Source organism: Streptopelia decaocto, assembly GCF_964273445.1.
Source record: "Streptopelia decaocto genome assembly, chromosome: 8".
Lineage (NCBI taxonomy): Eukaryota > Metazoa > Chordata > Aves > Columbiformes > Columbidae > Streptopelia > Streptopelia decaocto.
The window spans coordinates 3,005,085-3,027,764 of NC_138662.1; the positions used below are offsets into that span (position 1 = coordinate 3,005,085).

At 40.4% G+C, this 22,680-nt stretch overlaps 1 protein-coding gene across 4 annotated transcripts in view; it reads left to right on the forward strand.

The window, feature by feature from the left end:
* Positions 1–22,680, forward strand: part of FAM120A (family with sequence similarity 120 member A) — a 56,153-nt gene that overhangs the window by 7,289 nt on the left and 26,184 nt on the right. For 3 of the 4 annotated variants that reach the window (XM_082059851.1, XM_082059852.1, XM_082059853.1), the window contains exons 3-9: positions 4,732–4,814; positions 12,963–13,091; positions 13,554–13,650; positions 14,618–14,718; positions 15,013–15,296; positions 16,668–16,755; positions 19,883–20,107. In XM_082059851.1, coding sequence (XP_081915977.1) covers positions 4,732–4,814; positions 12,963–13,091; positions 13,554–13,650; positions 14,618–14,718; positions 15,013–15,296; positions 16,668–16,755; positions 19,883–20,107 — 1,007 coding nt within the window. The remainder of the gene's footprint in view (positions 1–4,731; positions 4,815–12,962; positions 13,092–13,553; positions 13,651–14,617; positions 14,719–15,012; positions 15,297–16,667; positions 16,756–19,882; positions 20,108–22,680) is intronic. The other variant, XM_082059850.1, reaches the window with a different exon arrangement.

Consider the following 22,680-nt stretch of genomic DNA (forward strand, 5'->3'; position numbering starts at 1 on the left):
TTTAACACAGTATATTTCCACAGCAGTGGTAGAGAATAGCTGTCATATTCTCTCTCTCAGATGGAAGCATTAATTAATTACTAATAGAGTTGACTCTAATGAATAAGGTCTATTTAGAACAGTGTCCTAACTTTTTTTTTGTAAATAAGCACGGAGCAGCCATGTTCTTGATCTTGTACTTAAAAAACTAGGTTTTCTTTTTGTTTTCTCACTGACTCTGTTTTTCAGTATGGGTATGTGATAGAAGAATGAAACGTCTCATTTGAAAGCTGTGGCTGAGAAAGGCTATGTATTATTGCTTTGGCATACTAATATTTTAGTAGTCTTTAATATTAAACTGTTTCCAGTCCAGGCAGGCACCTTCCATGTTAAGAAGTAAAGAAGCAATGCATCTTAAAACAGAAAGCCACAAGTATTTAACTGGTTGAAGTTGCTATTTGTTAGTGCATTTTGTTTCATATCCAGAACGGTTACCTGGCCGTATGGAGGAATGGCAGATGACTGGCCAAGCTGCAATTTAAACCAAAATCTCTGTGTACATTACATGACCGTCTACTATTGCTAGGCTTTGTTTTGGAGTCTATAAATAAGTTGGTGCATGCCAATTCAGTGAGTAAGAATTACTGCTTGAAAAGCAGTTTCACAGTTGCAGATACACTTTATGGAATTAACGTGAAGTACATGGGAATGATATCGTTTTAACATGTCACAGAATTACAGCTGCATGGCCAGTTGAGGCATTGCTTAGTTATGTTAAATGGCATGTGAAAAATATTCTGGTAAATTTTCTGAAGGTTTTGCAATTTTATGCAAGAAGCTCTGGAATACTTTTCTCCCTTGATATCTTACACAACAAAATATTTTTCAGCTTGCTTTTAGGAAAAAGGAACTTGAGGTCATTTGACTTGATTACTAGAGAAATATTTTGTAGCTTTTTTTTTTTTTTTTTCCAAATTAGTACAGAGGTTAAAAAAAACTCACTTCAGCTGCAAGTTTAGTTCTCTGTGTTCTTTTGCATTTTTCGGTATGAGTAAGCAGGATAGAGTAAAGTTTATGGAAGTTGGGGTTAGAAGAGAAGATACTTCGGAGGTCTTCCTGTGACAAGGGTTTGGGGTTTTTTTTTGTATTAGTGAATATTGCGAAACCTAAGCATTTGGTGATCTAAACAATGATTATATAAGCTTACAACAAACTGATAGCGTTTGACTTAAGTACTGGCAAAATGTTTAAACTTCTGCAATCTTAGGAATATAGTAATTTCAGTTTTTTAAATAAAATACTAAGTGCATATAATCATGTGATTGTGTGTAGTGCGGCATACGTTTAAAGCAAGGTAGCTCCTTCAGATCTAAATTTTTATATTTTTACTTAATATCTGTGGCCTTGTCCAGCTTCACATGTTATTCTGCCCTTGTTCTGCAGCCTCTTTGGGTCTCTTTTAAGCCTGATAAATAGCATGAAGAAAATCACCATGGGACGGGATGAGTGAGCGCTTGATTACATGGAAGGCATGTGAATCAGTGTAACTCCCCATGCTAGTAGTTGGTTTAGGAATAAATTAATGTATTCTGAAATAATTGAATAGTTAAGCTGCTGGTTTAATGTTTACAATTGCAGAAGGCCAAAACTCTCACAAGAGCTGCATCAGTATTCAGCTTCAGGTCTGCAAATCTGTTTCCCTGTATATGGAAAACTCAAACTTCTTTGTTTTCAGACTTTCTTGTCATGAACTTCAAGGGTCAATTTAAAGATGCTGAAAGGAGAAAATAATCTTGAATGATATTGCCAAACATCCAGCAGTTGGAAGAGTCTGAGGAGCAGCACTGAACTGGTCAATTAAAAACACTGTTCTCAATAGCAGATTATTCGGGATTGAGTTATGTTCAGGGATAAAGTCTCTGTTAAAGTATTCCAGTAAGGTATTTATTTGACTGTACCAACCAGGCACATTTTTAAAGATTACTTTCTGAAAAGGTTACGTATACACTGTTGGTTTGGTTTGTTTTCTAGCCTTTTCCTTCTGACAGCTTTCCGTGCAGAAGTGTTTGGTAGTTCTAGTTTTATAATATAAGGACTATCCTTGTCATGGGTAGTTAAAATGTGGGCAGGATATTGTGTGCTCTTAGAAAGTTCTGTCCTAATTGCTGTTAATGTAAACAGGGAGTTGATTTGGATTCTTTTGTAAATTTTGACTCAAATACTTCAGATTGGAAAAAAAAAAGCTTCAGCAGTAGAAAAACAAACACAGTGTGAGGTATAGGGCTGTAATTGAGTGTACTCTTTAGAAAGGGCAGTGGCTTCAATTAGTATCTAATTGCTTTAAAAAAACCTAAGGCATACACTATAACAAGCCATTAAAATGAGAAAAATCAATATATGTTGAGATTGTTCAGCCAGGTTAAGAAGTAGAGGTTGCTTATGTAACGCTGATCTCTTTCCCACTGTGACGGTACTTTGTAACATGGGGTTAGTTATGTAGTCTCATGCTGTTTCTTGGTAAAATTTTAGAACTACGTAAGGTAAGTCCAGGCATCGCGGCTTATCTGGACTACAGAAGGCACTGCTGCACTTCAGCGTCCTAAATTCTGCAATTCAGGATGTGCTGGGAGCTGATCAGATGGTCAGACTGTCCTGTGTGTGTTTTCAAGGGGATGGAATTAACTGAAATGACAGATGGAGACCAAACAAAATTGAGGTTTTGGTGGAACGGAGAGAAGCTCTGACTGTTTAAAAGGTAATCTTAGCATCTGCAGGAGTTATGGCTGGTTATCACGAAACTGCCTGGTGGTCTGGCTGTAACGGGTTTTTTCAGACCCGCTGTCTAATCCTGCCTTGATTAGATTAGTAAGAATGTGGCTGTTACATCCGAAGTTGTTGAATCTTTCTTGGGGGGGAGTGGAAAGTTTAGCTCCTGGTGAATGAAGAACGAATGTCTCCCTGCTGGAGATCTCAGCAACAGGTGAGATATTGACTGGACACAGGCTCCCCCTCTGAAACAGCATCAGCCAGTCACCAGGCAGCTTGCTTGGCTTTCACATCTTGAAGAGCATTAAAAGCAAACTATTTTACAAGAGAAACATTAAGAAAGAAAACAATTGGTGTCATATTCAAAGAATCCTGTCGTATTCTTTTTGAGTAGGTGAAAGTTCAAGATGTTGTCCAAACTCTGGAATCTAAAAAAGAAAAAAAAATGCTGTAAAATGAGAGCTATGTGTTCACTGCTAAGCTGCTGCTCTATAAAACCGGCCATTGAAAATGTCCTGAAGTTTCCTACCAAAAGTGTAGGAATATATTCTGTTTAGCTCTTTGTAAAGTTTGGATCCACAGACATTGAACTCTGTCAAACGTTGGTTAGTTAGTCTTTGATTAAGTAAAATGTTTGAAATATTTCCTAGTAAGATTTTTTTTTTTATTTCCTGGTAAGATTTTTTTTTTTTTTTTTCTGAGAGTGATGAGCTTTGGGGAGAAAAAACAAACAAACAACAAAAATAGTGTAAGTGATCTTCCATTTGGTAAATACAGCCACTATTTCTGTTCATTGAAACAACTACATAATTTCCCAGTCACTTTGAAGCTGCCAGCCCAGGCTCCTGCCTATGCTGGTCAGGTCAGCAAATGAACTGGAGTAGTTGTTGTTGTGGCCAGGAAGGCCAATGGTACCTGGGGTGGGTTAGAAGGGGGTGGTCAGTAGGTCAGAGAGGTTCTCCTGCCCCTCTGCTCTGCCCTGGGGAGACCACATCTGGAATATTGTGTCCAGTTGTGGCCCCTCAGTTCCAGCAGGACAGGGAACTGCTGGAGAGAGTCCAGCGCAGCCACCAAGATGCTGGAGGGAGTGGAGCATCTCCCGTGTGAGGAAAGGCTGAGGGAGCTGGGGCTCTGGAGCTGGAGAAGAGACTGAGGGGGGACTCATTCATGGGGATCAATATGGAAAGGGGGAGTGTCAGGAGGATGGAGCCAGGCTCTTCTCGGTGACAACCAGTGATAGGACAAGGGGCAGTGGGTTCAAACTGGAACACAGGAGGTTCCACTGAAAGATGAGAAGCAACTTGTTCCTGGTGAGGGTGGCAGAGCCTGGCCCAGGCTGCCCAGGGGGTTGTGGAGTCTCCTTCTGTGCAGACATTCCAACCCGCCTGGACACCTTCCTGTGTAACCTCATCTGGGTGTTCCTGCTCCATGGGGGGATTGCACTGGATGAGCTTCCCAGGGCCCTTCCAACCCCTGACATTCTGGGATTCTGTGAGTTGGGACCATGCTGAGTGTCACCGGAGCTGCCAGCGCTCTGGGGGTCGGATGGACCTGTGGGGATGGGCTGAGTGGTGCAGCTGAGCACAGGTCCAGGGGCAGCTCGGTGCGGGTGGGTGATGGTCCATGCTAGGGTGCAACAGAGGCTCACACCATTTCACCCAAGTTACCAAATCCTCTCGAGGATCTGCTCACAGGACACACCAGGTCAAGGCTGGCACCATGTGTTGTGATGGGCTCTATTGCTCCTGTACCTGAGCTGGGTTTGTGGATGGTGCTTCTCAAACAGAGGGCGGCGTGTCTCGCTGCAGCAGCATGCTAATGAGGTTTTTTGGGGGTAACAAAACGATATCTGCAAGTTTAATCTCGCTTTGTTAATCCTATGGATTGGGAATTGAGGGCTGCTGGCAAATCTGTTTTGCTGCGTGTAGAATCAGTATATGTCATGTTTGACGGTGTACTTAAATAAAGTTCTCCATTATGTTCTAGGTAATCATATTCTACCTGATGAAGATTTGGCTTCCTTTCATTGGAGTTTACTTGGTCCAGAACATCCACTAGCTTCACTTAAGGTACAAATTTACTGTAACTACTAGCAATTAAGCTAAAATCAATTATAATGGTTAATCAGAGCAGTGTAATACATGAACTCACAGCAGCTATGCAAGGCTCTTGTTCTCAGTCACCCTCCGGTGTCCCCGTCCCTCTGACTGTAGAGGATACCTGGGGCGATTAGCCTTACGAGGCTAAACTTAGCCTTTGTGATCCCCCCCCGGTGCCCTTCAGCTACATGAGCCATGAACTCAATAGCTTCAGTGCAGGTTTGCTTGGAGAATGTAGCTTCTTACGCTCTTCTGGTTTGGAAGAGGAGAATTTTTTGTTAAGTCATGTTCCTCTGCTGTCAAAAATAATGAGCTGGATATCTTCCCGCCTTATTGTTTTGTTTTCTATTGATCTGAGTGTGCGTGTAATTCACTTTTATGTATTTCGTAACTTAAAGTGTAAACATGCTACAGAATAGGTTTGCACGAGAAAGCTGATGTGGCTTTCGGTAGATTATTGGTTTTTTTTGAGACAAGTAACTTGTGTCTGATGCTCTTAGTTTACAATATGTCTGTTCTGCTACTTCATCACACTTGCTTTATGCATCTGCCAAGTAGACAGCTATAAAAGGGAAACTGGGCACACCAGAGAATGGGGGTATAATGACCTTTTTCTCTCTCAGCAGACATATCTTTTTCCCTTTTTCCTAAGGTGTACCATGCAGTAAATCAATTTGCTTTTTTAAATGCTATAAGACTGTTTTGTTATATCTACAACAGAAATAGTGCGGGGTTTGGTTTGGTTTGGTTTGTTTTTTTACCCTTCTGCTCCAAAAGTTTATTAAGCATTGAAAAATTGTAACTTATTTTGCTGAAGGTAGAATTAAAAACAGATTCAAGATTTTCAGCAGAGTTTTTAAGGCTTGCACATGCATTGCTTAGTGAACAGCTGTGACAATTTGATGTTACGCTCATCCCCTATTTTGCTGCCGCTCCTGTGTTCAGAAAGGTAAGTGTCAGCACGTTGTAGTGACAAAACAAATCTGCATGCATGTCTACCACTTCTTCTAAAACTTAAGATGAACAAATGAAAGACTGAAAGTGTGCCTGTATTTTCATTTTTGACTCAAAAAGGTTAAAATGTAGGACTTGCCGCAAAGTGGTTGATAAACTTTCTGGTGTTCAGAACACTTTTCTGTGTTTTAGATTGAGTAGGCTTGTTTTACAGCCAGTTCAGAATATGACTTCAGACACCTAGAACTTCTGGAAAGCGTCCTAGAGATACACTGAAATACTTGACCAGAATGAAAATTGCTTCTAGATGTACATTTTCAGTGGAAACACTGATGGGGCTTTGTAGCCGGCATCCCAAGGAAATGGAAGGTGTTTCCTAAGCAGGGCGCTGGGCTGCTGTGGGCAGCCCTCCCTGAATTTATTTCATCTCTTGGCCAATGTTAATCAGCTTGGAAAGCAGTTCCCATTGGACTGTTACAGGCTTTGTGAAAACTGATACACTGTTACCAGCAAAAAGGACCCAAATTCCTGCCCTTAGTGAGGGAAAAGGCGAGGGCAACTCATGGCTTTATTCACAGCAGTTGTAAAGTGCACAGCCCCAAACTAACCACAGCGTTTCTGTCCCTTGGCTGATAATGATGGCAAAAGCAGAATAAAAAGAAGGGCTAGAGCAACAAGGACACATGTCTACAGGAAAACAATCTTCTTTAGTTGGTGGTCATGGAACAATTTACTACTTTGGGTTTTTTTTAGCTTCAATGTCAGCAGTGCTCATGGTTTGAAAATATAACTTGTTTCAGTAGCTCATTAATTTCATTTGACGTACTAGTGTGCCAATGATGTCATTACACCTCTCTCTGTAGAGACCTCTTCTGTCAATGGTAGATGTGCAGAAGGCAATATTGCCTTGTAAATTTATGGGTGCTTAAAAAAACCTGAAAGATGAGTTTAAATGAGCCAGAAGCTTGATAGCAAGAAGTAGTTTCAGAACTGTTATAAAAAGTGCTGTCGTGAGTAGTGGAAACGAGGGGGGAAATCATTGCAGTTGCCCAGCATTCCTGGGCTATACTTACAAACTTTGCTTTTTTGTGTGTATTTAGAGTTACTGTTGAGTATTCTCCATTCTTGGGAACCAAGGACTCTAATTCCACACCTTATTCAACTCAGGATTTGGAAAACTTTTTCCCATTGTGTAAAGATTATAATCTTTTCCTATGTGAGACAGTATTGCCTTGAACATCAAATCTAACAGAGTCAGTTCCTGGTGGCCTGATTTATTGCCTTTCAGTGAGAACTGTGACTGTTAATAATGTACAATTTATTTTCTGCATTCTTTCTTACTCTTCTGTTATGATGTAGCAAAATGGTTACTCTTCCTATGAGAGAAGCTTTGCTAGTTCACCAGTTAAAAAGTGTAACTTAGAAAAGAAACTACCAATGTTTGGTGATAGAAAATTGGTTTATCTGCTCAGGTGTCAACATAGTGAGGTGAAAAAAAGCCAAACTGAGGAATGTGTGCCTCTGTTTTAAAGAGGGTCAGGAGGGTGGTGTGTTCCATCTAGAACAGCTGAATAGAAATGTGAAAAAGAAAGGGAAATGGAAATGTGAATGAAGATTCATATTTCACGTCTAACAGGACAGCATCTATACGTGCTGGATAAAAAGCCGTGCCTTTCAGAGGACACCAGCAATGACAAAACTCAGCAAAACTGTTTAAGTTCCATGGACATAAAAATGGAGAGGTTTGAATTGCTATTGCTGCAAAAGGGAAAATGAATAAAAACTGACAGTGCGGGCTGTTTCGAGCCAGGGTCTTGTCAGTCCAAACGCAGACGGTGCAGCTGATACACGTGTCACCCTGTGCTTGTGTCCTGCTCCCTGACAGAGCAGAGGCCACCGCAGAAGCTGAAACAAGAAGGGAGTTGATAGACTTCCCAAGAAATAATTTCACCCATAGACTTTGTTTGGAAACTAGCATTAGACTACTTTTTACTTGTGTCCTTTGGGATTTGTCTTAAAGACAATTCAGTTCTGATTCTGGGAAAGCTTGTTATGGGATGGAGCTTCAAGATGAACGTGTAATACCATGAGAATTATATCAGGAGGGCAGGTTCTTATCTGTGAATGAATTAGTATCTATTTGGGAGCACATACCACCAAAGAAGTGCTGATTCTCTATTCACAAGGTAGCCTTAGAAACAGAACTTAATGCAATCATCCCTTTTTGAAAAGGAAGAGTATGCAGGCAAATTTTTTGAGGTTCCTGTCTGCATTTTGCGATGGATCATCTTCCCGTTAGGTTGGTTCTGGAAAGATAAATTCATTGGACTATCTTTGGCAAACTCTTGATATGCCCACCATCCAATATTCCACATCTGTCTTTACCTGGCAGAGTTCATTAGCTGATCTCCTTGATTCTTTCATCTTGATAGAGAGGCAACGGGAGATGCTTCCAGAAAGCAATGCAAAATATGCAGATGAGGCTTCTTCACTGAATTGCTCTAGGAAATTCCAGTCTTTGTCTGTCTGTTGACTTAGAGAGTGTCTGCCAGAGGGAGATTAATATATTGAGTACATGCTTAGGTAATTTGCTGCTGCTCAGATAACGAAGGTGGTACTCAAGATATGCTTAATGTGTCTGTAATTTTTTTTAATGCTAAGGGTTATCATAGGATGACGTGGGTCAGAAAGGATCTCGGGAAGTCATCTAGTACGATCTCCCACTGAAAGTGTTGTCAGCTTGAGGTCAGAACAGGTTGCTCAGGGCTTTGCCTAGGCTAGTCTTGAAAATCTCTGAGGTTGGACACTGCACAACCTGTCTGGGCAGCCCGCTCCGTGGTTTGACTGTCTCAACAGTGAATATGCATTGCCTGGCACACATGTGGTTTCAGGCTATGTCTGGTGTGTCTCAGCCTTCCACAGCGCACCACGGAAGAGCCTGGCTCCACGTGCTTGGGAACCTTCTTGTAGGTATTGAAGGCTGCTGTAGGTATCTGCAGAGCTTTGCCTTTGCCAGCCTCTTCTCAGAGCAAGCGCTCAAACTCCTCAGCCACCCTGCTGGCCTTCTGCAGAGCTAGCTCAACTTTCCTGACGTCTGGTTTGTCTTGGGGAGCCTAAAGCCGAATGCAGTGCTCTGGAGGTGATGTACCGAGCGCTGAGGAGCCAGACCCACCTGCCTGCTGTGGTCCTGCTGCACGACACCCTGCTCCTCGTGTTCTGCGTGCTGTGTCCCAGAGCCCCAGCTCCTTTCTGGCACAGCTCCAGCCCGGAGGTTATTCCTGCCCAGGTGCATGCCTTTGCTTTGGTAGCTGTTGAATTTCTGAAGGTTCCTGCTGGCTCATTCCTCCAGCTTGTCTCTGTCCTTCTGGATGGCAGCCCAGCCCTCGAGTTCATGATCATGTGCAGGCCACGTTGTCTCCTATGAAGTCTGTCTGTATCGCATCTTTAGCTTGTGTTTCTGCTATCCCCTTTTCTTTCTGACATTCTTTTCGTTCTCTGTTTCGATTGGGTTTTCTGAGAGCTCCCTGTGTATAAATCCTTAGCAGATGATCTCCATGTTGTGTGTATCCTTGTGTGTGACAAGCAGAACTAGAAAGAGGTCGGCTTCCCAACCCAGTGTAGGGAGTAGAAGAAAGGATTTCTAATTGAATAACCCAGCCTTCAGGGAAAAGCTGAGCTTTGCTGGTTTGAGAGGATTTTAAGTCACTCAGGGAACTTCTTGCCTCTTCAGAAAGCTTGTCATTAGATCAGATGCACTACGAGCTCGTAAGATTAAATATTTTTAACCTTCAAAGGCTGAGACAAGATCTAAACAGTTTGGATGTGATCTCCAGTAGAAATTACTAGACAAAAATAACAAAACCCAGGAAATTTCTTGTAGTATTCTTCATATCTTCAGCCTCTGCTCTCACCAGTGAAAAAAACCAGCGTTCCCTATGTGTCACCTCACAGTAACTGAATGTTCGAGCTGTCTTTTTTAATGGTTTAAAAATAAAAATAAACTGATTATCTGTTTCCAGCAGGCACAAGAGTGAAGCTGGTGCCTGTGTTGATTAGCTTTGGAAGGCTTTGCTTCCTGGAGACAGTGGGCAACTGGAGCTGGCCCAGAATCAGGGAGGTTTTCCCAAGTGCAGTTTAGGTACCTTCTACAGTATCCTAATTATCCCAGGGCGTTATGAATATGTGACTCTATTCTCTTTCAATAAAGCATCTTTGCAAAATTATTTTGCCAAAACCAAGACATTTTTGTCTCGTAGCATCTGGGCTTGTAATCTTGCTCTCTGCCTCTCATTTTGACGAATACCTATGTAGAATTAATTTCCTTTCTCCACTTAATCTTTTCAGAGTGCATTAATAGGTCATTTGTGATTTTTGTCAGTGGGCCATCATGAAATCGAAGTAGTCCTTTTACACTTAGCAAAGAAATGTGCCTTTTTCAGATGTCATGCTTTCTAACCTGATCACCTCCAGGTGTGTGACCCACCCCCATGTTTGCCTTTCCAAAATTGCTTTTCCATGTTGTTGCCTGCCTGAAACTCTTCTGTAGAGGGTGAGGGAAAAATAGCTTCTAGGAAGAAATCTCTTATAATGAGAAATTGGTAAAATATGGTGCTGATTTTTCTCAGAAATGCTTTGGGTGCAACTGAAAGTGAGTGTGAACAATGGGCAGGTTTTCTGTAACTGTGGCTGTTAAGCCTTATTTTTTTCTCATACCTAACACTTAGTAAGACAGCCTACATTTTAATGCACACAGGATTAGAAACGTTATTTATGATTCATTACAAAATCTACAATTTTGGATTTCTGGAAGGTTCTAAAATGAATAGAAATCTTTTCTTATTTCATGTCAGGAAAGTACCTCCTGTATTTCTACTTCTTATTTCTGGCTTCTGTGTAGGTCATGACATTTCTAGTTTTGAGGGTGTTCTCACAGGTGGACTGGATGTCTTTGAAACAGCGTAAAAGCAAATAAAATCCTAATATCTGAAATGTCTCTAAATCCATAATGCAGACCGTCAGAAGGTCTCACTTGAGGAGTTGAGTGTGTTCCAGTGAGGTCTTTGTTGAAAGCAGCTGAACGGGGGGTGATACGCGTGGTAAGACTTTAGCATCTCATTTGAGCTTTGTACTTCTGGGCTTTGAGTTGAATATTAGTCCCAGCTGCTTATTAAATGTTCCAATCTCAGAGATCACATCTGACTCATGATGGATTGCTTTCTCCTTTCGCCCGCTGGATTTTCCAGCAGAGATTGCAGAACAGGAACGCAGGGCTACGCAAGCACGTTGAACACAGCACAGACAGTGCTGTGATTCAGCCGCTTCAGAGATGTCTGGTTGTTACATGTACAAATAAAATTATTGGAGTTCATAAAGCTACTGAAGATTACCAGCGAGAAGAAAATCTATTGCCTCTGCTTGCAGATTAGGGGCAAAATTTCATTATCGATATTTGTGACTGTAAGCTTACATGCAAACGTGATTTATAGTTAGTATTGTTGTATATATTCAGAATGCACACTAGTGAAAATTTAGAATTTACAATCTGAAATGGAAATACTTAGCGTGCCACTTCATGAAACTGAGCTGTTCTTAGTTTAGTCTCAGAAAATGTGGAGCTCATCTCTGGTAGAGAATGACCAGGTATATCCTAACAGTTGTAAAAAGTAGACATTAAGAGAAGCGAATTAATAAAAATCAGAATCTGGGCAAAAATTTTAATATGTGTTTAAATATGAAGAAGGGAGTCTAAGAAATTGCATAATAAGTGGATCAAATAAGGGAAGGAAATAAAATTACTACATGTGGTAGACTCCGTATAAAATAAAAGATGGTGTATAGATTTTAAAGTTGCAAAGATAAGACTAATGAAGTATGAAACAGAAGTTTGCATAAGCATTTTTGACAAGGCCAAATTGCAGTATTTTCTAGTGAAGTATGAGACCTCTGTGTGGAAAGCAAGAATAAAGATGTTTCACATTTTCTCATATCTTAAAAAATAGAACTGTTAAATAATAATGATGATCTCTCAAGTCTTGAGTCACTGAATTTTGCAAATAGGCAGATGAAAATCTGAAGGGAACAGCAGCGATTCGGTGGGAACCCATTATTTTCCTGAGATCCTGAGCAGACGGGACTGCGGACTCTTTGTAGGCAAAAATCTGTGGTCTGTATGGGTGCAGGTCATAAACCCAAGGGAAATGTTTAGTGTGTGTTTCAGTGCGTGTTTCTCACCCACTGGAAATAGTTGGTTAGTGCGGGAGGTCAGACACATCTGTCAGTGAACGGTGAGACGTCGATTATGTTAATGCCGAATAGTGAAACTATTTTATCAGTGGAATTGTAATCTGATGAATTCGCTCCGTCTGCAGAAAGAGTAACCAGCTCTATAACAGTTTTGAAGGAGAAAGTAACTGTGCTCAACAAGATAAATCCATATATCGGTCTTTGTCAGTGTAGAATATAAAAGAAACAAAACTTTCTTGCCTGGAATGTTACAAATAGTGTGAAGCTGTATAAGTATATTCTACTACAGATAATGAAATACACAAAATTTGAACACGCTAATTATTAAACTATGTAATTTTCAGATAATTATTTTTAGATCAATTTCTGTAGAATCTTGAAAATGTTTCCTTGAGGTATTCCTTTTCTCCATCTCTTTTTCAGATCATCCTTTTTCTGTGTGCATAGAGATCTTCCTCTTCCCGGTGGATCTTTTTCCTCAATTCTGATAGCACTTTGCATTTAGAATATAAACTGTGTCAAAATACAATATTTTCTGGCAGATATCTATCTATCTATGTATAAAGGATGTATCCACATTGCATAAAATGTTTTGCACTAGAGCAAATTTCCAACCAGATAGCAGTAAAATATTTCACATTGTTGACTTTGTTGTTGGAACTGATATTTAACCAGCGAATATTTACACAGAGGTGAGGTTTCACACACATATATATAAATATACCATAGATGAAAAATAGATGAGTTATTGTTTAAGGTGAAGTCTTAAGAACAAGGTGGAAGGCCCGAAACTATTTAGATACTGAATCTGGTAACATGGAATTTGTTGAATATATTTTCAATAAATAATTGGTTTAATTCAGTACTGTGTCGTTGTCGAATCGTGGGTTATTTCATGCTGCCGTGTGTTTGTTTGCATAGGTACGTGCTCACCAGTTAGTTTTACCGCCCTGTGACGTAGTGATCAAAGCCGTAGCCGACTACGTCCGTAACATTCAGGACACCACTGATTTGGATGCCATAGCAAAAGATGTTTTTCAACATTCACAGGTAAAGTATAGAGCAAAATATTGGGGTTTTGTTGTTTTTCTTGTGTTTTTTAAACCAACTGTGCTAACCATTTGTGTTGAAGAATTGCATTCTGTAGAAATAGTGTTCTGCATCAGTTGATCATGGCAATCTCTTGGTATGAGCAGTATCTTACATACCTTAATTTCACTTTCCACACTTTCTGAAGGTGGAAATGCTGCATTTGCTCTCGGTGCTTTGAAGTTAAATAACCAAAGGGGTTTTGTAGCCTGGCGTTGTGTACCATGACTGAAAGTCGGTGGCACATGCAGACAGTATTTTCAAGCTTTGACGTAGTAGTTCTGGTGCTGGAGCGGTGCGGTGGCCACGAGGGCCCACAGGCACTCGTACTGTATGTCATGTGCTATACATTAACTCCAGCGCAGTGCTGACCTATAGATAACATGCCTGGATTGCTCCTGACAGATCTCTTTTTTATTTTAGTCTAGAACAGATGACAAAGTTACTCGATTTAAGAGAGCAGTTGCTTATTACTCAGCAACTAATAAACCTATGCCATTTCATCCACCACATTACCTAGGTAAGTAATTAAAGAAGGCTTTTCATTTCCACTGAAACCTGACATAACCCTAAACCAGAAATAGTATTATTAGCAGGATCTTACAAAAATGTTTGTGTTCTCCGACAATTTTCATTGACTCTTGAATATGAGGTTTCAAAAGAAGGTCTGGGCTGATTTTCCTCTTGGTTGTTGCTTCATCGGTTCTGAAATCCAGTGACTGGTTCCACTTGTGAAGACAATGTCTATTTCTGCTCCAAAAAACATATTCCGTCTTTCTGCCGGGACTTACCTGACATGTTCTCAAAATCCCTTTATAGTTCTTGATCTTTTGATGTTATACCTGCTTAAATTGCAGTGACAAATTGTTCTGGCATTGCAGATTATTGTCAAGGTTTACCAACTAACTGTATCATCACAGGATTTACTACATAAGCCTCATTCCTCACACAAAAGCATAATTTGAGCTGAAGTTTGCTAAAGATTTTCGGTTACTGTAATACTAATACAGCTTTTCTTTTTTCTTGGGGGGGGGCAGGGCGGGGCGGGTGGCAGGCAGTGAGGTAGAGTGTCTACATTCAAAGATCTGCATTAAAAGGCATTAAGGCAACTCCAGGTCAAATACCCAAATGATAGAAAGTGCCAGCATTCTATGTCTGTGTGATGTTGGTTTTGCTGGCTTCTTCCTTGTCACATCTCTTGGGCTTTCTTTGGTTTTAAGCTCCCTTTGATTCCCAGGTAGAACAGAAATGTGCAGTAATGAGAGACAGAATTGAGAGAAGGCAAGACAAGTAAATTAGACTTCAAAAGATATAAAGTATTATTAAAAGGCAAAAATGAATAGAACTAAGTTAAAGGCATACTAGGAAACAATAGTGCTAACAGAACAAGAATAAACATAGAAGCAAAAGGATTAAAAGGGTAACTATGTCAAATAGTGAGTGTTTGGCTTCTTTTCTTTTTCCTCTCTTCTGTGTTTGCGATACAGCAGCCAGACCAAATCAGTTTGGTATGCCCGGGATAGTGCCACCATATGTTCCTTCTCAGATGCTTAACATTCCACAGACCTCACTGCAAGCAAAACCTGTGGTAAGTGTAGCCCTCTGCCCGTCTCCTTGGGAGAAACCAGCTGTGCTCATCACATTAAAATCCAGGTGGGAAAGGTCTATTTAACTTTTTTAGCGTGGGCGTTCACTGGTTGAATTTTAAGGCTGGAGCTATAGCGATGCTTACAGGCTCTGGCAGAACAATTTTTGTGCATGTCCAAGGTGGCTAAGATTTAATGTGTACATTTGGAAAAAGCCACTTGATTAAATAATGTATTTGATTTTAAAAGAAAAGCCTTTTTGTCACCTTCACTGAAGATAGATGCCTTTATTTTAGGCCCAGCAGATGTCCAGTCAGGGTGGGGCCCAAGGCCAGGGCCCATACCCGTACAGTCTCTCTGAGCCAGCCATCACCTTGGAAACGGGTGGAAAAAGCCTTTCTGAGCAGAACAACTACAGTAACATTCCTCACGAAGGAAAACATACACCATTGTATGAACGATCTTCTCCAATAAATCCAGCTCAGAGCGGGAGCCCTAATCATGTGGATTCAACCTATTTTCCTGCCTCTTCTACATCTTCGTCCTCTGACAATGATGAAGGCAATGGAGGTGCAGTGAAGTAAGTTGTTCCTCAGGTTATTTTCTTACCTGGCTTGTGTTAAAATAAATTTGTTTCCAAAATCCTTCACCAGTGTCCTGAAAGTAAGAAATCTGTGTATTACTGATACCGTAGACCTTCAGAAAATAGTTTTAGGTCACCATGACTGCAGACACACTGTTGTTCACTGTAGTCGCCTTGTTCCTTAACAAGCAGAAATCCGAAACCAAATAATGTTGGCTGTTATTCCACTTCTGCCCTTACATTTTGTTGAAAGAAGGAGAGAGTGAGATTTTGGTAAATGTCATAAAGCATTTGAATCCTTTACTTTGTATAAAAGAAATATTCCTACTTCACAGTATAATTTATTAAAATTTCAGTAGCTAAAAACTATAAAACTTTGTAGTGTTTACACTTCTGAGATTTTGGAATAATGTGGCTTTGCAAAGAAACCTGGTGTGAATGTCAGAAATTCAGCGTGTAGGCCAGTGACTTCAGAGCCCTCGTTGACAGACGGTGGCACAAAGCAGCAGCAAAACTGGGGTTGCTGTCTTGTCCTGAGGTGCCGTGTTTGCTGCAGATATATTTCTGATGTCTGCTAGATCGTATGTCTGGCCTTGGCAGTAAAGTTGTGTGGACTTTCATTTAATTACTGCTTGCTGCAAAAAGAAAACTTGAACAAATGCAGTTTGTGTTAACCTTTGTGTAGTGGTTTACTGGGTGAGAATCAAACCTGCGGCTTGATTGCTCTAAAAGTTTGGGCTTGGGTGTAATAATATCAGGATGTTACTCATGGGTATTAAGTTCTGAATGTGTCCACAATAACACATGATGGCTTGGGCTTTGTTTCTTTGATACAGTCTGTCTACTTTAAATATTATCGTGTGTTTTGCTTAGTAAATCAAGTAAGTTTGCATGGCTTCTGTGCAGTGTAGAACTGGAAATGCACCTGCTTTAGCAAAAAAAACCCAATATTTTTCAGCATTTCTGATAGTGTTACTGTATGCAATAGATTTTGAATAAATTTAGAAACTGAAATCTAGACTGTTGTATCACAGTTTATAGAAATAGTCTTCTGATTGAGGGAACCTACTTGGCGTAGTGACAAATATTTCAAGTTCCGTCAAGAGCTGTTCCTCCATGAACATGATTTAGTCATTGTAATATACAGGTTTTAAATACAACCCAATGTTGGCATAGTGAAAATGAATAAATGTCAGTGTTAAAGTCTCTTTAAGACTCCTCCTACTGTGGATGTTTGTAATACATAACGCCCTTTAAAATCAGAGTCTCTGGCCCATAGTTCCGGTAACAGTCACCAAGCATTTATTCCATTGTATCTTAAACAGCACTTTAATACTATGTTTTCTTTTGTTTTATGTTGTCCTTCAGCCATGTCAGTGGGAACAAAATAGGCTGGGAAAAAACAGGAACCCAGTCAGAAAGTCAAACGCGTGGAGAGCTGGGAGACCAAACAAAGGTAATTCTTTAAGTTCCAGACATCACAATTTATTATTTCGTATTAAAGCCTTACAGTAAACTCCAAGTAGAATGTTCTGTATTGATCTGTGAATCTGTGTCTGCGGATCAGTCACCGCATGCAAACACTCATTTGACCCGTTAACGTCCCGTGGAGCAGGCGTTAAACTTGCCAATAGATACACATGTGCAGCCCAACTTAAATGCATTCGATTTAATGTATAAATGCTTGTGAGTGTTACTTTTTTTTTTTAATATTAAATCAACAAAACAACAGCTTTAAAGTACAGTAAGACATTTTCCAAGGAATGTTGTAGCATATACATAAAAATGAAAATTAAATAGAATGCACTAGAAAATAGTAGATATAAAATAGAAACCAGTAACCTTGTTTACTCTTTAGCTAACAATCGCATCCTTGGGTATTGCTACCTGTGTTTACAGTCATGTGTTAATTTGGCTTTTACTGAAGATCACAGCGTTCTGTGTGTCTGTGGGTTCAGGGTCCTTGTCATGTAACCTACAGTGTAGGGAGAACAGCTCTAACACACGTTTTCAGTGCTGGCCACAGACCCTTATTGGTGTATTAAAGCTCAGCGGAGGAGTTTATAACCACCTGGTATGAATTTCACACACTACATATTGAAGTAGCTCCGTGGGACCAGTTAGAATGTATCGCTACTTAACTAAGTAAGGATGGGATAACTAAGCTCTTGATAAACACTTAACATTATTGTATTTCTTCAAGATTTAAAACTATTGTGAAATTAAGAGTGTGATGGTCTGTATTCCAAGTACGAACCATGTTTAGAAAGACCATTCAAAGCATTCGCACTTAATATCTCTGTGGTTTTGTGATGGAACCATACGCCAACCATTAATTCTGTGTCAAAAAAGCCCAATCACGAGTGAGTTACATTGCAGACAAACCAAATGTTTTCACTGTACCTTTGGCATAGAAATTCCAGTAAACTTGGGCTTTGTGCTTCAAATATCAAGCTGATGATTTCGTCCATCAGTGGTTATTGTTTTTGCAGACTACACCCTGTAGAACGACTGTGTCTGCGGATCACTCACCGCATGCAAACACTCATTTGACCCGTTAACGTCCTGCGGAGCAGGTGTTAAACTTGCCAATAGATACACATGTGCAGCCCAACTTAAATGCATCCAATTTAATGTATAAATGCTTGTGAGTGTTACTTTTTTTTTAATATTAAATCACTTCTTCAACTTTCAGTAGCAGGAGAAGACAGTTGTATCTGTTGAACACAACAGGGAGGATTGTGAGTACGTTTTGTAGATGAACGCTGTTCCTAGAGAGGTATATATTAATGATTAAAAAAAAAAGAGAAATATTTCCTGAAGCTTTCAATGGAATGAGCTGTGTGAATTTCTGAGGTGATTCAAAGTGCCGAAAACCTGGCATAGGTCAGACAGGTAGCAGCAATATTGACACTCCTTTCACTTAAATGTCGAAATTCCTTGCTCATAGTTGTCTCGCTGCGTGACTCTACATGACAAAAGTGTGAGGGGATGGATATTAGTGGAGAGAAAAGCCAGGGTGGTAGTTCCTCAGTGGAGGTGTCTGAATGCTGTGCAGACAGGGGAGCATCACTGGCCGTGGGGGTTTGTGGCCTTCCCTCCGTGCCCCAGGCCTGGGCAGTTCTGCAAACTCCTCTTTGTGCCCCAGTGTCACTGACTTATAGTTGTTGGCGTCATAGAAGGCAGGGACAAACATCTTTAAACTGATAAAGAAATATAGGTGATAATATGAAACGGATTTAATAGAGGTATGATAGCTCACGTGCTTATAAAAACCATTTTGTATTAGTGTATTGTGTTAGAAGTGTTCTGATCTACAGGTTTTAACCACTAATTCTGCATATTTCCATTTTTGAAAGTAAAATGAAGTCTGGATTACCACCTCTAAAGTACAGTCTCTCAGTAATGTCCTCTGTGACTGTGTGCTTAAAATGTAACCAGAAAATAACGTTGCCCTTTTTATTATTTTGGATATTTTGCCAGCACCTGTTTTTACTAATACACACCTTCCCAAGGAAGGTTTCTGGAGGTTTTGTGGGGTTTTTTTGTTGTTTTTACATGCAGGTTTGTATTTTTTCATGAGCCTAAAGTTAAAAAGCTGAGCTTGTTTGGACCTATTTTTAAATGTTACTTGTTCTGTGGGATTTCATGGCTTTGTTTCAGCTTCGCTTTGAAAGTCTTATGAAGCATGCAAAATTTTCTACACAAATTGTGAAAATACTCGTCCATGATGTATCATCAAGTGAACAAATTAAATTTATGTCTCAAAAGTTTTTAATCTTATTATAGTATTTTATAGGCATGAAACTACTATGAACTCTTAAATCAGCTTTCAGTTTTAAAGACAAGGATTTTTAGGAATGAACTCTACTTTTTGGTTGTATCTGGGAGTTGCAACATGAATGCTTACAAAGGGCTTATTCACCAGGAGGTTTACAGTATATTTTGTGTGTCCTGTTTTTCCTCTAAATTTGTGAACTACATTTCTAGAAGTGGAATAAAGATCCATTTAATCTGGCGGTCAGAGAATGTTGCCATTTTCTCTCACCGTCATCTTCTCCGAGAAAAGAATTTTATTTTAAAAAAGACCAAAACCAAATTGTTGACAAGGCTTTTGAGTTCAGATACGGTATATTTTAAATGTCTTTAAATTGAACTGTGTAATTTTCCCTGTTTCATTTAAAAGTGCAAACCGAGAAGGGATGTGTTCATGGAAGCCTAGATAAATTATAGACTTTGTGACTGTCGGTTAACACATTTAGTTGGTAGATTCTTGGAAAGACTTAGATAAGAGGTAGTTCACATTTAAGAGGTCATCAATCCCCCTTCTGTATTGTGCAATTAAAAATTAAATTAGTAATTATGTTGCTGTTAATAAGTTAAAGCTTTACCATAATATTTATTTTTTTCAATAATTTGCTTCTGCTAGCAAACAATGGCTGAAAGTTTACATTTTCTGAAACTCTTTTAGCCAGCTTTGGGTAATGCATTTTGCATACTGATATGAGACGTGAAGACTTGCTCTCTTCGTTGTGGGTGAAGAAGGGAACGTGCTGATCTTTATTCTGTATGTTCTGTTATAGGCAGAAGGTTCCTCCAGTGCTTCGTCAGGAAGTCAGGCAACTGACGTCAAAGGGAGTCAACCCAGTAACCCGCAGATCCCGTGCCTGTTGTCCATGCCCACCAGAAACCACATGGATATTACTACCCCTCCATTACCTCCTGTAGCACCCGAAGTATTAAGAGTGGCAGAACACAGGCACAAGAAGGGGTTAATGTATCCCTACATCTTTCATGTCCTAACCAAGGTATGACATCTATAAATTATGTACTCTAAAGATAATCACAGATTTCTGGCTAGAGAGTATCGTACATTTACATCCTTTTTAATGCTTCGAGTTTGGGTCTATTTTTAGTGCTTCTAACAATTTTTTCTCTTGTTTTCTAACTGCTCTTCTGGTACATTGTTCCAATGAATGAGATTACTGTAATTAGAAGTGTTTACTTACAAAATTAATCATTTTTCCTGAATACATGTAGATGTTTTTATATATCTATGCATGTGTGTATATATATGTATGTGTGTGTTTTATATAGAGTCCATTTCCATCTAGAAAATCCTGCCAATGTGCTTTGCTGTCTGTGTGAAGTCTCTTCTATTTTCAGTGTTGAAACCCACTAGGATTGTTCTCCCTCCCATCCCTGGTAGAAACACAGCAGCTCAGCAGCTCTAAGAAATCCCTTTTGTATAATCCTAAAATGTAATCATAGATTGACTTGATGATGTTCTATGTTTTTCTTCATTTTCGTTTGGCAGAATATTTCTGAAGGCTTTTAAAAAAAAATTTATTTAGCTATTTTATGTGCCAGCCTTCAGGTCCCAGGTAAAGTGCATTTTCACACACTCAGGACTCTGTGTCTGCTCACTGTGGCCAGTAAATAAATCTACGTGACTGGCCACATAAGGCTACCAAGAAAAGCTCTGGGAGAGCTTCTCTGAGGAACAGGCAGCAAGGACCTGCTGCCGCGTGTTGGGAACTGCTACAGTTGGCTTTGTGTTGAGCTGGGGAGGAGCCAGAGCAGTGGTGTTCCCCACAACTCTGTGTGCTGCTTAGTTCAGTCTCTAAGACATAAATTCATTGTTCCTTCTAAGCGCAAACAGATGAGTCCCAGAAAGAGACACTTTACTTCCTCTGTAGTTTTCAAAACACTTGGTTCTCATGCACCAAGCCCATTCAGTGTAAGTATTTGTAAATGGCACGGCACACTTTCTTGTTAACTTATATTCATTATAAAAATCTGCTTCAGGACAATAAGGACCATAGACGGGATGTGAAATCCATAAAAAGAAAACTTTCTGTATCAAGGTTGAAGTTTGAATTTCCTATTTCTGCTGTGTTTGTTTTGTCCCATAGCTCGTATTGCTGTCATGTTCTTATGCTTCTTAATCAAAGTGCAGAAGAATCTAAAGGCGTATGAAGACCATTGATGCCAGTTTCTGTTTCATACTTTGCAGAGACAAATATTCTTAGTACATTTAAATACTACCTGTTATTTAATCATAGAATCATTTAGGTTAGAAAATACCTTTAAGATCATTGAGTCCAACTGTCAATCCACCCCAGTGCTACCCCATGTCCTGAGAACCTCATCTCCGTCTGTCCAGCCCTCCAGGGCTGGTGACTCCAGCACTGCCCTGGGCAGCCTGTTCCAATGCCCCACAGCCCTTTGGGGAAGAAATTGTTCCCCACATCCAACCTCAACCTCCCCTGGCGCAACTTGAGGCCGTTTCCTCTGCTCCTGGCGCTTGTTCCTGGGGAGCAGAGCCCGACCCCCCTGGCTCCAAGCTCCTTTCAGGCAGTTCAGAGATCAGAAGGTCTCCCCTCAGCTCCTGTTCTCCAGCTGAACCCCCCAGGTCCCTCAGCCGCTCCCATCACACTTGTGCTCCAGCCCCTCACCAGCTCTGTTCCCTTCTCTCAACTCGCTCCAGCACCTCAAGGCCTTTCTTGGTGTGAGGAGCCCAAAACTGCCCCCAGGATTTGTGGTTTGGCCTCCCCAGTGCCAGCACAGGGACGGTCACTGCCCTGGGCCTGCTGGCCACACTAGTGCTGGTACCAGCCAGGATGCTGGTACCCTCTTGGCCACCTGGGCACACATGGGCTCATGTTCAGCCACTGTCACCAACACCCCCAGGGCCTTTTCCGCTGCACTTTCCAGCCGCTCTTCCCCAGCCTGCAGCGTTCATGGGGTTGTTGTGACCCAAGTGCAGGACCTGGCACTTGCCCTCATTGAACCTCAGACAATTGGCCTCAACCCATCAATCCAGACGGTCCAGAACTTTCTGTAGAACCTTCCCACTCAACTTGGTGTATTGTATCTCACACTGGTAAGAAACAAATTAACTACCTGCATTTAAGAAACTCATTCCCAAGAGAGAAAAAAACTCTCTCAAAGGCTGCATCAAAAATAAATCAGTGCTACTTAACACTTTTTTTTTTCATTCCCTACTCTCTGAAATGCTTTTGAGCAAGTATGTACAGGGAACCTGAAGTACACACTGGGTGCAGTGACAGGTATCTTGTTGTATGTATAGAGAGGGACCTTTCAGATGTACCTTACACCTAAAGTAGCATTATCTGAGTTAAACCTGAGAATATCCTAATGTAATCACTGCAGCATGTCACCTACAGTATTCATTACTGGGACAGTTTAAATGTTTTTTTAAGTGAAAGTAGCAGAACAGAGTGCTTTTCATTGTTGGAAGTAAAGGCTGATATTTGGGACCAATGTAGTGAAGTCTTTTTCCAAGAAGATCTTAACACGGTTGGATGTACAGACACAGAAAACATGGAGTGTTGCTGCTGTTTTGAGAGAGAATGTT